Here is a 14,707-nt window from a genome sequence, read left to right as displayed (position 1 = left end):
AAATCGAAAAAGACATGATAGATTGTATCCTCTTACATTGGGAAAATTCAGTCCCCCATCAGACCTATTGAGCATCAGTTTGTTTAGTGCGATTCTGGGCCTCTTCCCCGCCCAGATAAATTTGGTGAATGCTGAGTTCAAGCCTTTCACGTCAGTATGTTTTAACAGAAGTGGTAGGGTTTGCAGGGGGTATAGGAGACGCGCAAAGCTAACCATTTTAATGAGTGCACATCTCCCCATAAAGTTCAGGGGGAGTTTTTCCCATTTACGTAATTCAGCTTTAATCTTGGAGAAGAGGGGAGTATAGTTTAAACTATATATGGTGTCGGGCGTTCTCCCTATTTTGATACCTAGGTAGGTGATGGAGGAGTCAGCAATGCGGACTCCCATACCTGATATTTCTGGAAGCCACTGGTGACGGAAAGGACCTAGGGGTAAAAGTTCCGATTTAGACACATTTATTTTGTAACCCGAGAACGCCCCAAATGTTCTCAGATGTTCAATAATGCGTCCTAGGGAAGCAGTCGGGCCATCAAGGAACAATAAAATATCATCTGCGAACATTGTCAATTTTACTTCATTCTTCCCCACCTTAATGCCAGGATAAATATTTGCAGACAGTAGGGAGAGCGCCAGGGGTTCTAACGCTAAATTAAAGAGTAGGGGAGAGAGTGGGCAACCCTGTCTGGTGCCCTTAAAGAGAGGGAAGGGTGTGGATAGGATACCAGGCGTGTGTATTCTAGCCTTGGGGGTTGCATAAATCCCAGAAATGTAATTCCTAAATGACCCTTGAATACCAATCGCATCCAGCACCAGTCCCAGCCAATCCCATTTTACATTATCGAATGCTTTTTCAGCATCCAAAGTGAGCAAGGCAGGAGCTTCACCCCTCTGGGGCTGATGCTGTAGGCGATCTAGAACCGCCATAACCGTTCTCAAATTCATGGTAGCTGATCTGTTCCTAATAAAGCCCACTTGATGGGAACCGATTAAAGCTGGCATGAATCGAGAAAGACGGTCAGCTAAAATTTTTGATAGAATCTTGATGTCTTGGTTAATTAGAGATATCGGACGATAGGAACCTGGGTCAGTTAGGTCCTTACCCGGTTTAGGCAAAACTTTTATGTGTGCAAGAGAGGCTTCTGTGGGTAATGATCCCGTAGACATGAATACCTGAAACATATCCCTTAAGACTGGGGCAATCTGCTCTGATAGGGCTTTATAAAATTCGCCTGAATACCCGTCTGGGCCCGGGGCCTTCCCGTTATGGAGATGACCGATAACTCCCTGTATTTCCTCCACCGACACCGGTGCATTAAGAATCTCCCTCTGTTCTTCCGTCAGTGTGGGAAGTTGGACCCGTTTCAAGAAGGCCTCACCCGCCGAAAGGTCAGAGGGAGAGTTTTCATAAAGCGAGCTATAGTAGGAGGACAGCAATTTGTTAATGGAGTGAGGGTTTTTGTGCGTGACTCCCGAGGAGTCTTTAAGTGCTGTTATGTGAGGGGTGGGTATCTTTCCCCTAGCTATACGGGCCAGTAGACGTCCCGATTTGTTACCGTGTCTAAAGAGATCTACCTCAAAGTGGGATCTCCCTAGGCGTTCCCTTCTATCCCACCATAATTCAAAAGTGGCTCTAGCCGATTTCCATTCCTCCCGGTTCTGAATAGTAGGGTGGGCTACGAAGGTGGCATAGACATCCCTTAGTCGAGCACTGGCTTCATTCAGATTTTTCAGAGAGGTGCGTTTTAGGTGGGCCACGTGTGCCATCAATTTTCCCCTTAATACTGCCTTCCCCGATTCCCAGAACAGAGTTGGGTCTGAGCGGTGTTCCCCATTATATACGGTATATTCTAACCACCAACCCCTAAGCAATTCGAGGAAGGTATCATCCTTGGCCAGCAGTGAGGGGTAACGCCAAAGAATATCTGTCCCTTTGGGGTAGGAGGGCAGGAGCCGTAGACAGAGGGGCATGGTCTGACAACGCCAGTTCTCCAATGTCTACTGAGCTAACTTTATGGTAAAGTTCCGGAGATGTCAGTAGATAGTCTATACGAGACCAGGAAGAGTGAGCATTGGAGAAATGGGTGAATTCCCTATCGTCCGGGTGGGACATTCTCCACACATCTAGCAGTCCCAATTGGTCCAAGAAAGGGGGCAAAACACAGTCCCTGCTACGTATGGGGATTGCTTGAGATGTCGGGCCCTTTCTGTCCACTAGGGGGTCGAGGACTGTGTTAAAGTCGCCCCCCACTATTTTGTTCGTCGTGTTATCGTCATGAATTCTGTCTGCTAGAGCGTGAAAAAAGGACTTATTTTCCCCATTGGGACCGTATATGTTATAAATGCTAAAGATCTCTCCATTGTGGTCAAGTCGTAAATGTGAGACCCTGCCTTCATCATCAGTGTCGTGTGATATAAGACCAAATGCAAAAGATTTGTGGATCAAGGTGACCACTCCTGCTTTCCCATCCTGGGCCTGAGAACCAAACACCTACCCCACCCATTGCTGCTGTAACCTAAAAAAATCTGAGCCAGCTAGGTGGGTTTCTTGGAGGAGGACAATGTCCGGGTGGAATCGTTTCAAGTATCGTATAAAAAGTCTTCGTTTTTGGGGGGAGCGAAGACCCTTGACATTCCACGATATTATGTTAGGCATGGTAAATCAAGACAATCCAGACAATCCCTCATGGAGGGCTGTGCAGATATTATATGTGTAAGTAGATATGAAAGGGCACAGCAGCAATGGGGGCATACCAAACATGACCCTGAATAAGTAATACCGTGTAAAGTATCTATAAGGCAGGATAGGTGCCCGATAATAAACTGGGCAGTAGTTTTCACTAGAGGTTCCGAGCTGTGGGAAAGAACAAACAAAACAAAAACAGTATACAAGCAAATAACAGTTAACCATCCTGTAGAATATCCTAGAAAGTGTTGCTAATTTAGCAACACCTTCCTTTTGGATGATGGACTTCCTTTTTTCGGCCGACATAGGCATCAAAGTAATATCACACATTTCTGGACGCCCATGCTCCCCCCCCTCCCCCCGACCCCTTCTAAGATGGTCGAGTCCCTCAGTCAGGCAGGTGAAAGGCCAACCCTGCCGTGCGGCCGTGCAACATTACAGCACCAAAGCCGGGTTGGAATATGGCAACACTGGAAACCTTCTGTATAACAGCGCCATATAGGCGAGGAAGATAAAAATAAAGAGAAAACCTGGACGTCCGGTTCATCATTCCCGTAGTCCCAGCAGAAGGCTCAAAGGCAAGAAGGTGAAGTCATCATGAACAAGGAACAAGGAACAGCTGTGTTCAGTCAGGTGAAGATCGCCTGTCGCTGTCATAGCCACGACCTGGAGAGCGATGACGTCTACGTCGGTGTCTTTGGCTTGCAGAGAATTGCGATTCTCTAGGTGCTGAGCGGGAACGATGATTCCTCCTTGGTGACCTTGAACGACGAGTGGGTGTCCGAGCCGGTGGACGGGAAGATGACGTGGAGGAAGAGGACAGCAGCTGGTCTATTGATGAAGATGCTTCCTCTGGAGTCTTGAAAGTGGTAGTAGAGCCGTCAGGATGGAACACCCTCAGGGTGGCTGGATACTGCAGTTGGAATCTATATTTCGCCTGAAATAGCTTAGTGCAAACAGTGCTGAAGGCCCTCCTTCGTTTCGCCACTTCTACCGAGAAGTCCTCAAAAATCAACAGGCGCATTCCATGAATTTCCAGGGGTTGTGTCAGACGGCGGTATGCCCTCAGAATATCAACTTTGTCGTTGTAGTCCAGTAGTCGAAGAATGACTTGACGGGGGCGGGCCTCCGGAGTGGAAGATGGTCGGTTAGGCTGGGGGTGTGAAGATGGGCCAATTCTGTGGGCTCGTTCCACCCTGCAGGGATGAGACAGGCCAAGCGACTTAGGAAGATCTCGCTCACAAAAGCGTTGCAGGTCAAGAGGTGCTACTGTCTCCTTAACCCCCACTATACGTAAATTATTGCGCCTAGAGCGATTTTCTAGGTCTTCCATTTTCTCGCCAATGCGGGTCATCTCTAATTCCATGTCATGTAGGCGTTTAGCTGCAGCCGTGTCGGTATCCTCCAATTGGGAGGTTTTGTGCTCCAATTCTGACAGGCGGCCAGTATGTTCCTGTACTTCCAGTTTTAGGTTTTGGAGAGTTGCTTTTAGGACCTCCTCCACTATATTTCGTACAGTTGGGGTAATACGCAACGCCATTTCATTCGCCAGGTGCTGGTAGTCTATGGAAAAGGCCGGCCCTGAGGAAAGTTGAGGGGTTGCAATAGTAATCCCGGGGAGTGAGGGGCCCACGGTGGCAGTGTGTGGTCCCAAGTGTGGGTCAGCTGGCAGGCTGACTTCCATTGCGGTTACCTCAGAGTTTAACTGCCTCTCCGTTCGTGGTGGCCGTGATGTCTCCCCCGATGCGGCCTCCGCCATTACTGCAGAGTCGGGCTGCGCCATTTCTGGGACTGCAGGTGGTGCCGGTTTTTGGGAGCCGCCATGCGGTGTCGCCCCGTCAGTCCCCGGCGTCCCCACGCGGGTATCATTCATTGGTGGCAGTGTGGGGACTCCCGAAGCGGGTCGCAGCTTCTGTCCCGCTGCCGCCGCCATGACAGGTGCGCTTTGTGGCGTGTGCTGGGGAGGCGCGGGCTGTGATGTACCGGAGGAGCCGCCACGTTGGAGGTACCTGTCCATCCCCTCGGTCTGGCTGAGGTGTCGGGCGGTGTTCGGGGACTTCTGAAGCCCGTTAGTGCAGCGGTACTTAGCTGATAGGAGTCGGGGGTGGAGGAGCACAAGCGCTCGCCGTCTACATCAGGCCGCGCCGGAACCGGAAGTCAAATTTTACATTTTTACAAGGGGTAATAGGAGAAAATGCCCCCCAAAATCTGGAACCCCATATCTTCTGAGTATGAAAATACCCCATGTGTGGACGTCAAGTGCTCTGCGGGCGCACTACAATGCTCAGAAAAGAAGGAGTCACATTTGGCTTTTGGAAAGCAAATTTTGCTGAAATGGTTTTTGGGGGCATGTCGCATTTAGGAAGCCCCTATAGTGCCAAGAGAAAAAAGAACAAATGGCATACTATTTTGGAAAATATTCACCTCAAGGAACATAAGGGGTACAGTGAGCCTTAACACCTTACAGGTGTTTGATGACTTTTCGTTAAAGTCGGATGTGTAGATGGAAATGTAATTATTTTTTTTTCACTAAAATGCTGATTTTCCCCCCAAATTTTACATTTTTACAAGGGGTAATAGGAGAAAATGCCCCCAAAATTTGTAACCCCATCTCTTCTGAGTATGGAAATACCCCATGTGTGGATGTAAAGTGCTCTGCTGGCCAACTACAATGCTCAGAAGAGAAGGAGCGCCATTGAGCTTTTGGATAGAGAATTTGTTTGGAATGGAAGTCAGGGGCCATGTGTGTTTACAAAGCCCCCCGTAGTGCCAGAACAGTGGACCCCCCCCCTCAATTTTCTCTTCAAAAGCCCAATGGCGCTCCTTCTCTTCTGAGCATTGCAGTGCACCCACAGAGCAATTTACATCCACATATGGGGTATGTTCTTAATGGTGATTCACATTTTAGGGGGATTTTTTCTCTATTTTCCCTTGTGAAAATGAAAAATTTAGGGTAACACCAGCAATTTTGTGAACTTTTTCCTCATTTTCCCATCCAACTTTAATAAAAATTGTCAAACACCTGTGGGGTGTTCAGGCTCATTATACCCCCTTGTTACGTTCCGTGAGGGGTGTAGTTTCCAAAATGGGGTCAGACGGACCCCATTGGCTGTCCGGCAATACTGGGAGTTGTTGTTTTGCAAGAGCTGGAGGCTCCATTTTGGAAACCGTGCCGCACCAGACGTTTTTCATTTTTATTGGGGGGGGGGGGGGGTGTAACTGTGTAGGGGTTTATGTATATGTAGCGATTTACTTTTTATTTTGTGTTTGTGTAGTGTAGTGTTTTTAGGATACATTCACACTGGTGGAGGTTTACAGCGAGTTTCCTGCGGGGAGTTTGAGCTGCAGGGGAAAATTTGCTGCATCTCAAACTTGCAGTGAGAAACTCACTGTAAACCCGCAGGTGTGAATGTATCCTGTACATTCACATTGGGTGGGGGGGGGACTGTTGCAAAACTACAACTCCCAGCATGCCCTTTGGCTGACGTGCATGCTGGGGGTTGTAGTTATGCAACAGCTGGAGGCACACTGGTTGCAAGACACTGATTTAGGTAACAAACTCTGTTTTGCAACCAGTGTGCCTTCCTTCAGTTGTTGCAAAAAGCTACAACTCTCAGCTTGCAGTGACAGCCGAAGGCCATGCTGGGACTTGAAGTTATGCAACAGCCGGAGGCATACTACTAAAACTCCCAGCATGCCCTTTGGTTGTCCGAGCATGCTGGGGGTTGCAGTTATGCAACAACTGGAGGCACACTGGTTGCAAAACACTGGGAGTTTGTTACTTAAGTTGCAACCAGTGTGCCTTCAGCTGTTGCAAAACTACACTCTCAGCATGCACTTACAGCCGAAGGGCATGCTGGGACTTGTAGTTATGCAACAGCTGGGGGCACACTACTGCAACTCCCAGCATGCCCTTTGGCTGTCCGTGCATGCTGGGGGTTGTAGTTATGCAAAAGCTGGAGGCATACAAATGTGCCTACAGCTGTTGCATAACTACAACCCCCAGCATGCACAAACTACCAAAGGGCATGCTAGGAGTTGTAGTTGTGCCTTCTTCTGTGGCATAACAACAACTCCCGGCATGCCCTTCTGTGCATGCTGGAGTTGTTGCTTAGCAACAGCTGGAGGCCGGCCTTACCGCCTGCTGCTGCGCAGTGAAGATCCGCCTGCCGCCTCCGCTGCTGGGGCCCCGATCCCACCGCCGATGCCGGGGATCGGGGGCCCCAGCCTCAGGTGAGGGCTCCCGGCACACGCTCTCGCCATCTGGAATATGGGCGGAGCGGGTGCCATTAGGGACACCCCCACAGCAGGCATTCTGATTCGTTGTCCGATAACGGCGTAAGAATCAGGACGATCGTGAGGATCGTGCCACCTCACTCCTGCTGCTAAGGGATGATAGGTGCCATCTCGGACGGCACCTATCATCCTTTTTTTCCGGGTCACCAGGACCCGTTGACCCGGAATTGCCGCAAATCGCTGATCTGAATTGATCGGCGATTTGTTGCGATCGCTGACATATTGGGGGGGGGGGGGTCTCAGGAACCCCCCAGGCGTTGTCACTGAATGATTTCATGAGGCATCCAGGTCCGGTCCCCGTCCGGTAAGCGGCAATGCTCACGGCATACAGGTACGCCCTGAGTCTTTAAGGATTGGGGATGCAGGGCGTATGCATAAGCCCTGCGTCCCAAGAGGTTAATGAGCAGAACAATGCCCACCAACTACCTTCTCTGATATATTTGGTACCCCCCAATAACCCCTTTAAGGGTACGTTCACACGAGTGGCTCCCCAGGCACATATTACACTGCGGATCCACCGCTGAGGGACCACTGTATGCTGCCTTTACAGGTGCCTCAGCAATACGCCGCTACGAACAGACACACTGCGATGTGCGATATACTCGCACATTGCAGCTGCTCTCGGCCTAGCTCATTGAGCAGGGGGAGCGGCCGCGACTTGTACATCGCTTCAGTGTGTCTGCTTGTAGCAGCGTATTCCCACTCGGAGCAGGCACCTGTAAAGGCAGCATACAGCGGTCCTTCAGTGGCGGATCCGCAGCGTAATACTCGTGTGAACTTACCCTAAAAGGTACATTCTCACATGTGCGTATTTGCGGTGGAAAACAAGAAGCAGATTCTGCTATCCATTGACTTTAATAGGTCTGCATTCAAATCTGCATTAGTAGTTAATAGGTAGCAAAAATTTTGCGGTGGAAAATGCACAGCTGATAATTGTACATGTGCACATACCCTAAAAGTCAACCTGTAAAGTTGAACTCCTTTCTTTTCTTCAGATTGTGAGAAACTGGGCTGTGAGGTTGCTGAGGTGAAGCATAATGGCCACTCCACACGTCCTCTGGTCCTTCCTGTTCATTGTTAACATAATAATAACACCTAGCGAGACCCAAGTACTAGGCCATTTCTATCTAATGGGACTTGCTGAGCATCGTACAGAAATCTGATTGCCTATCGTGGACATGAGCAAAGGAAGAAAATATAAAAGTCTGCTCAGAGCAACATCTGGTGGCTGCAGGATGGAATTACTGTAGGATTTGTGGGTTCCACCCTTACACCATCCTGCATTTACTGACTGGTGTTCTCATCTAAGATTCCCTTAGAACTTGAATGGTTAAGTGCAGTAATCTCCAACCTATGGTTCTCTAGGTGGTGAGTGCACCTGATGCATCTTATTCTCCATCCTTAGCTATAGTAGTATTAAAAAAAAAAAAAAAAAAAAAAAAAAAAAAAAAAAACTTCCAGTATGCCCTGACAGCTATCTGGTAATTGTGCTTTTCATTGGCTAGAGAGCCAAAGGTTGCGTGAACACCGGTCTACAAACAATAGATCCTTTCTGTTTTCTAATAATGCAGGTGGAAATAGGGTTAAAATATTCAGCCTAACCCACATATCACCTTACTTGTAATCTCCTTCAGCAACTCCCTCTTACCTGAGTGGCCTGTCCTTGCTGCTGGAGCTGTTGCAGTTGCTGAGTGGTCAGGAAGCTGACAGGTTTGTTACCAGCGATGAGCTTGGTACCAGCTGGCACCGTGGTCAGGATTATATTCCGTCCAAGTCCACTTATACTAGAGAGACAGAGAGAGACAGACATGAGAACATCCTCCACCATCATGTGCAGCCAAGTTCGCCTCATCTACCGCCTCTAGGGGGACTAAGAATTCTAGCATGTGACCCCGGGAAGCTGTGCTTATATTAAAGCCGGTGAGATATTCTGACAGTACATTATAAAGTTCATTAACAATTTTCTGTAATAACATCTGCTGCCTTTCAGTGTCAGAAATCTTAAGGGCATTCTGAATTACATCCTGACGATTCTGCTTCAGATTACCCCTATACAACATGTCTGATCTGTATCCTAGCTAGGCAACACAGTCTCCAAGAAGAAACACGTCAGACATGACCTTCATTATCCCCCCAGATAGATTTTCAGATTTGCTGCACATTTTATACCGCAAAAAATCTAAATCATTTTTGTTCTGTGTGGCCCTAATAGTGCCTTCTTTACAAAATATTTGTTAATATGTTCAGGGATTCCGGAGTCTTGAGCCTTCAGAACGATCACTTCAGAAAAAACATTTTTAGATAAAAATTAACAACCATTCTGCTTTCAGAGCCCACAGGTTCCCCACAGAACGGAGACTCAGCGAGACGTTGGGTCATGTGACCACTCATGGCTCCACATTGCAGCAGCAGCAGCTCTGATTTCTGCCCGTTACTATGGAGACAGTAAATTCAGATGAAACTTACTTGGCTCCTAAGTTGCCTTTGATAATTGGCGCAGCCACCACGCTCTTCCCCTTCATGGGCTGACTAAGCACAGACAGTGGCACAGTGATCCTAGCTGGAAGCTTTCCCTAAAAAGCAAAGAAAAAAAACACAAAATGAATTATCACCTAGAGAAGTGACATCACAAAACATGATGGCCGCAAAGCCTCAGAGCTTGAAGGGGTACTCCGGTGAAAAACTTTTTTTTTTAACCAACTTGTGCCAGAAAGTTAAACAGATTTTTAAATTACATCTATTAAAAAAAAATCTGTATCCTACCAGTACTTATTTGCTGCTATATACTACAGAGTAAGTTCTTTTCTTTTTGATTTTTTTTTTTCTGTCCACGGTGCTCTCCGCTGACACCTGTATCAGGAACTGTCCAGAATAGTAGCAAATCGTCATAGCAAACCTATGCTGCTCTGGACAGTTCCTGATACAGACAGAGGTGTCAGCAGAGAGCACTGTGGACAGAAAAAAAAAAAAAGAAATGCAAAAACAAAAGAACTTCCTCTGTAATATACAGCCGCTAATGGTACTGGAAGGATAAAGATTTTTTTATTAGAAGTAATTTACAAATCTGTTTAACTTTCTGGCATCAGTTAATTAAAAAGATTTTTTTTTTCCACCGGAGTACCCCTTTAAATCATTACCACTGCCTGAATAACAAACGTGTAAATAGACGCCGGTGCACACTCAGCCCAAAATTTGAGATGTCACCTGCAGGCACCAGTTGCCCCAGATCAGTGATGTCACCTGCAGGCCTTAGCTAACTCTGGAGTGATGTCACTCACAGGTCTCAGTGGTCTTACCTGCTGAGTTGTTGTGACTGGAATTTGCCTTACAGTGGCGGCTGCAGTTCCCACAGTGACTCCAGTTGGTTTTGATGCGGCAGGCGTTAGGCTTACAGTTGTAGCGGTATGAACAGGGCTGACCACAGCGGAGGACACCACAGGTACTGGTTTGGCAGTGACAGTAATACTCTGTGTGGCTGCAGCCTTTGGAGGGATGACGCCGAGTCCTTGTACGATCCGTATGGTGGTGGCTGGTTTAGTGTCCGCACTGGTTGTGGTTTTGCTCTTCTGATCAGCTACAGACACCCCCAGTGCTGGCATCAGTCTAAATCCAGAGCTACTTGCCTCCACTGGTTTAACCTCTGGGGTGACTTTGATGGTAGCTGGAGCTGGGGGAGAAGGGGAGGAGGGGTTTGACGTCATCTGGAGGAGTCCTTTACTGGAGCTGGTCGCCGGGTTGGCAGAAAAAAGTTCTTGTGACAACTTCACGGCTGTTACCTGGGATTTGGCCAATGTGGCCATCATGTCAGGTGTAATACGTAAAATAGTCTGACCCTTAGCATCAGTGGTGATGGAAGATGGAGGAAGACGCAATACATCCTTGCCCTGTATCCGGAGATTGGTGGTTGACAGAGGAAGACTAGAGGCTGACTGGGACTTCATGCCAAGTTGTCCAGACAGCGCCACCTGATGGCGAATGGAGAAAACAGTCAGATATACTATAGAAACGTTTGCTAATCTGTGGCTCTCTAGCTCAGTGTTTCCCAACCAGGGCACCTCCAGCTGTTGCGAAACTACAACTCCCAGCATGCCCGGACAGCCTTTGGCTGTCCGGGCATGATGGGAGTTGTAGTTTCGTAACAGCTGGAGGCGCCCTGGTTGGGAAACACTGCTCTAGCTGTTACAAAACTACAACCCCGTCATACCCTCAAAGCCTTTGCTGCATCCATTTTCTAATCTCCAAAATGATGGCCTGACAGCCTTTACATTCCAACAGTGCATTCTATCCCCAACCAATGGTTCCCCCACTGTTGCAAAATTCCCTTTTATGTCCTGACCGCTTTAGTGCATACAACTGTTGCAGACTATTCTCCAACATCTGGCTCTCCAACTCCAACTTCCATCATGTCCAAACAGGTTCTTCTGCTGGATTCTGATAATTTTATGTAAGAACAGAATGGTCACTAGGAGCCTGTATGTCATGTACTAAGGCTGTGATTACAATGAGTGCACTGAAAACTGCAGCATGTTCACACTCAGGAGATTCAAGACCACCACTGAATGTAAATTGATTATGTACAAAGCAATACCCCCATGTCACCTCCCACTGGCCCCAGAGGGCCCTTTAGTACCTGTTTGAGGATGCTTTGGCCGGTGATACTCTGCAGTATGGCTGGAGCAGACCCAGCAGGAGAACTGACAACCGGCTTAGAAGCGACCACCGTTGATGAGGAAAAGGTGGTCACAGTAATTCCAGCATGATTGGTTAGTGAGGTCCCAAGACGGGGGGCAGCAGCAGATGTCTTTACAGGCATTGTCACAACCTACAAATAAAGGGGAAAAAAATTGAGCATTTGGACAACATCCCTGTAGTCCCCTCTGTGGTCCCTGGCGGAACATGTACTGACCTGTGTTAACCCCTTTGTGGTGGAGGATGTGACCGGCAACCTGATGTGAGACACCACTGGGGAGAGTGGCTGAGACACAATGGCAGGTGGGGGGGCAGGAGTGACTGGAGCGGGAGTGGTCACAATTCGCACCTGGGGGATTGCTGGGGCGGTGGAGAGGGGGGTTCTCACAGGTCCCGGAGTCACAGTGGTCACCTGGCTAGTCACAGGGGGAGTCAGCAATGTGCTCAGCTGAGGTATTGTTGGAGAAGATACCAGAAGAACGCTGTGTGGGAAACAGAAATAACAGGTTACACCAACCACACATACAGCAGCTGACAGTGACCTAGGGGCCGCAGGGTCTCACCTCGGGCTGGATTTTGGAGGCTCTGGGACGCTGCTAGCAACAATTTTGCTGACGGCTGCAGATGTGGAGGGAGACAACGGTGTTGTTGGAAGTGCCGGGGTTGTTGGGGTGCTAGGAGTGCCTGGGGTAGGGGGCATGCTGCACTCGCTCAGGGTCAGGGGCCCCGGTTCTGGGGTACCACCACTCTTCACAGAAAACTCCTTGCTGCTTGACTTCTGAAAAAGGAAATATCCCCTCATGAAATTAACTGAAGTGTGAACCTGACACAAAACATTCACCAGTGAAGTGGTTCCAGCCTCACAAAATCTCATATCGTGAACTGAAGAATCATCAATTTCAGATCCGAACAGGAGGATTCAAGGACAGAGACCAGAATTACACAATAGAAAATGATTGGATTTTAGTTTTAGTAAATTTTCTTCCAGTTATTTTATGCAGATCCAAAGACTAAAATCCTGTTTTGACCTAAAACTTCTCACAGCTGAGGATTTGTTACAATGTATCCAATTTAGATAAAGGGAAAACAAAGCAGCACCGTAAATCTTTCTTCTGTCCTCATAGTTTGGGCAATCAGACAGGAATCAAGACTGTGGATCACAAAGAACTGTCTAGACTGGATACAACTGTAACAGACCCTCAGCTGGGAAAATAATTAGGTCAAGGCAGGAACAGCTTTAGGGGAAAAACTAAAAATAAGTGTTCCTACTGACTGGCAGGAAGTAGAGATCTTGAAAATGATGACAAACTTAAATAGTCTTTTAAGTTACAAAATATTATTTGAAAAATCTTAATTTTCACATGGAGGACACAGATATTGGGGGGGATTTAATTCCCTGCACCACCATAGTGTGGAAATATTGTGCAATTTTTCCCAAGCTCTGTCTGAGTATAAAAAATAAAAAAAACACTGGACAAACGCCAACTTTGAAGAAGAAAAAAAAAACGAAACATTTTAAACCTACAATCTTTGATGGCGTCTTCGGCTTCTGCTGCAGCGCTTTCTTGGCTTTGGCCGCTGCTGCCTGCGCCTGGTGGATCCTCTCTAAAAAAAACACAAATCACAGGAGACAATGTAGGATCGGATGGACTCTAAGGATTTCCAAAGAAAAGTGTCTGATTAAAATTCTTACCAAACTCTTCCTCGCTGCGGTCTCGGTGGAGGTAGATCCATAGCTTTCGGCCAATGTCATATTTCACACAGGGATCTTTCTCATAGTGCAGTCGGTCCAGAGCACCACTCACCACGGTATTAACCTGATGATCACAAGAACAAAAGAGATGACACCATGTGACACCCAAGGGCAACCAATAAAAGCAATGACAAAGGCCACCACAACTCATTGCATCAGGTCAGTAAAGTACTTCAGGCACATGCTTGACTTACTGGGAGCCAATCATTAAATGGCTCATAAATGTGATGTAGATGAGAGAAGAAAGCGGCCATCAGGGGCCAGATCACACCTGTACTATCCTGCAGTCATCTCATTTACATCCAGTCATAAGTGGAAGCAAATCTGAACCATCATCTCCTGTTAAAGCAGTCGAGTCATTTTTCCCTCTTATATTGGGGGGGGGGGGGGGGGCAGGGGTTACAGAGACCGTTGGTATATGCTGCTGCCACTAGGAGGAGGACACTAGGCAACAAAAAGAAAGTCAGCCCCTCCCAGCAGGATATACCCCGCCTACAGACTCCGAGCTATCCAGTGTAGTCCCAAAGCAGTAGGAGAGGACCGACCAGGAAAAAAAAAAAAACCAGCAACTGTCCGAGGAAACCACAGACAAAAAAATAACCCAACCAACCCTCGGACAGGCAACCGAACCAAGAACACCAGAACAAATGGGTGGGCGCTGTGTGTCCCCCAAAGGATCCACCAAGAAAGAGATTTTACGGTAAGCATAAAAATCTACTTTTTTTGTTCGGCTCCATTGGGGGACACAGAGACCGTGTGAGGTAACAAACCTGCCCCCGGGGGTGGAAGAGAACCCAAGCAACTCAGGTGGAAGGCTGGGCTACAGCCGCCTGCAACACCTTGCGACCAAAACCAGCGTCAGCGGACACAAAAGTGTGCGGAACATCCTGGGAGTAAGAACCAGGAGGGCAGGGACGCCCAGTGGTGCAGGCGGGATATTTTAGTTTTGCAGCCCACACAAGTGTAATAAGTGACAAGGGCCGCAGTGACCTGTCTGGAGGTGGGGGGAGGGGTCGGGTCTGGGTTCGGACATTACCGCAAGTAAAAGGAGTCAGCAAGAAAAAGTGAGCAGTCTCACCCGGTCAGTGACCCCCCAGTGCGTGTGATAGGATGGTGGGGGGGAAATGGGCCGGGACCCTACCAATAAGCCAGCTGTTGGGAAGAGGGCGGAGCTACAAGGCTGCAGCCGCGGCCTAAATTAATGACCCCCGACCCTCCGGGCGCCTTATACAAAGGCGGCCGAAAGTGAAGTAGCTGCACAGCTGACAGGAAAAAAAATTACT

At 48.1% G+C, this 14,707-nt stretch overlaps 1 protein-coding gene across 1 annotated transcript in view; it reads right to left on the bottom strand.

Annotated features, from left to right (window-relative positions):
- Positions 1-14,707, bottom strand: part of NFRKB (nuclear factor related to kappaB binding protein) — a 42,598-nt gene that overhangs the window by 11,288 nt on the left and 16,603 nt on the right. The window contains 8 exon segments of the mRNA XM_056543341.1: positions 8,631-8,766; positions 9,449-9,555; positions 10,279-10,947; positions 11,613-11,804; positions 11,889-12,153; positions 12,235-12,449; positions 13,197-13,276; positions 13,365-13,488. Of these exon segments, the coding sequence (XP_056399316.1) occupies positions 8,631-8,766; positions 9,449-9,555; positions 10,279-10,947; positions 11,613-11,804; positions 11,889-12,153; positions 12,235-12,449; positions 13,197-13,276; positions 13,365-13,488 (1,788 nt within the window).

The sequence above is a fragment of the Hyla sarda genome, chromosome 10, assembly GCF_029499605.1.
Source record: "Hyla sarda isolate aHylSar1 chromosome 10, aHylSar1.hap1, whole genome shotgun sequence".
In the NCBI taxonomy this organism is placed as follows: Eukaryota; Metazoa; Chordata; class Amphibia; order Anura; family Hylidae; genus Hyla; species Hyla sarda.
Note: the sequence above shows the minus strand (reverse complement) of the source record. Positions and strands in the feature narration are given on the sequence as shown.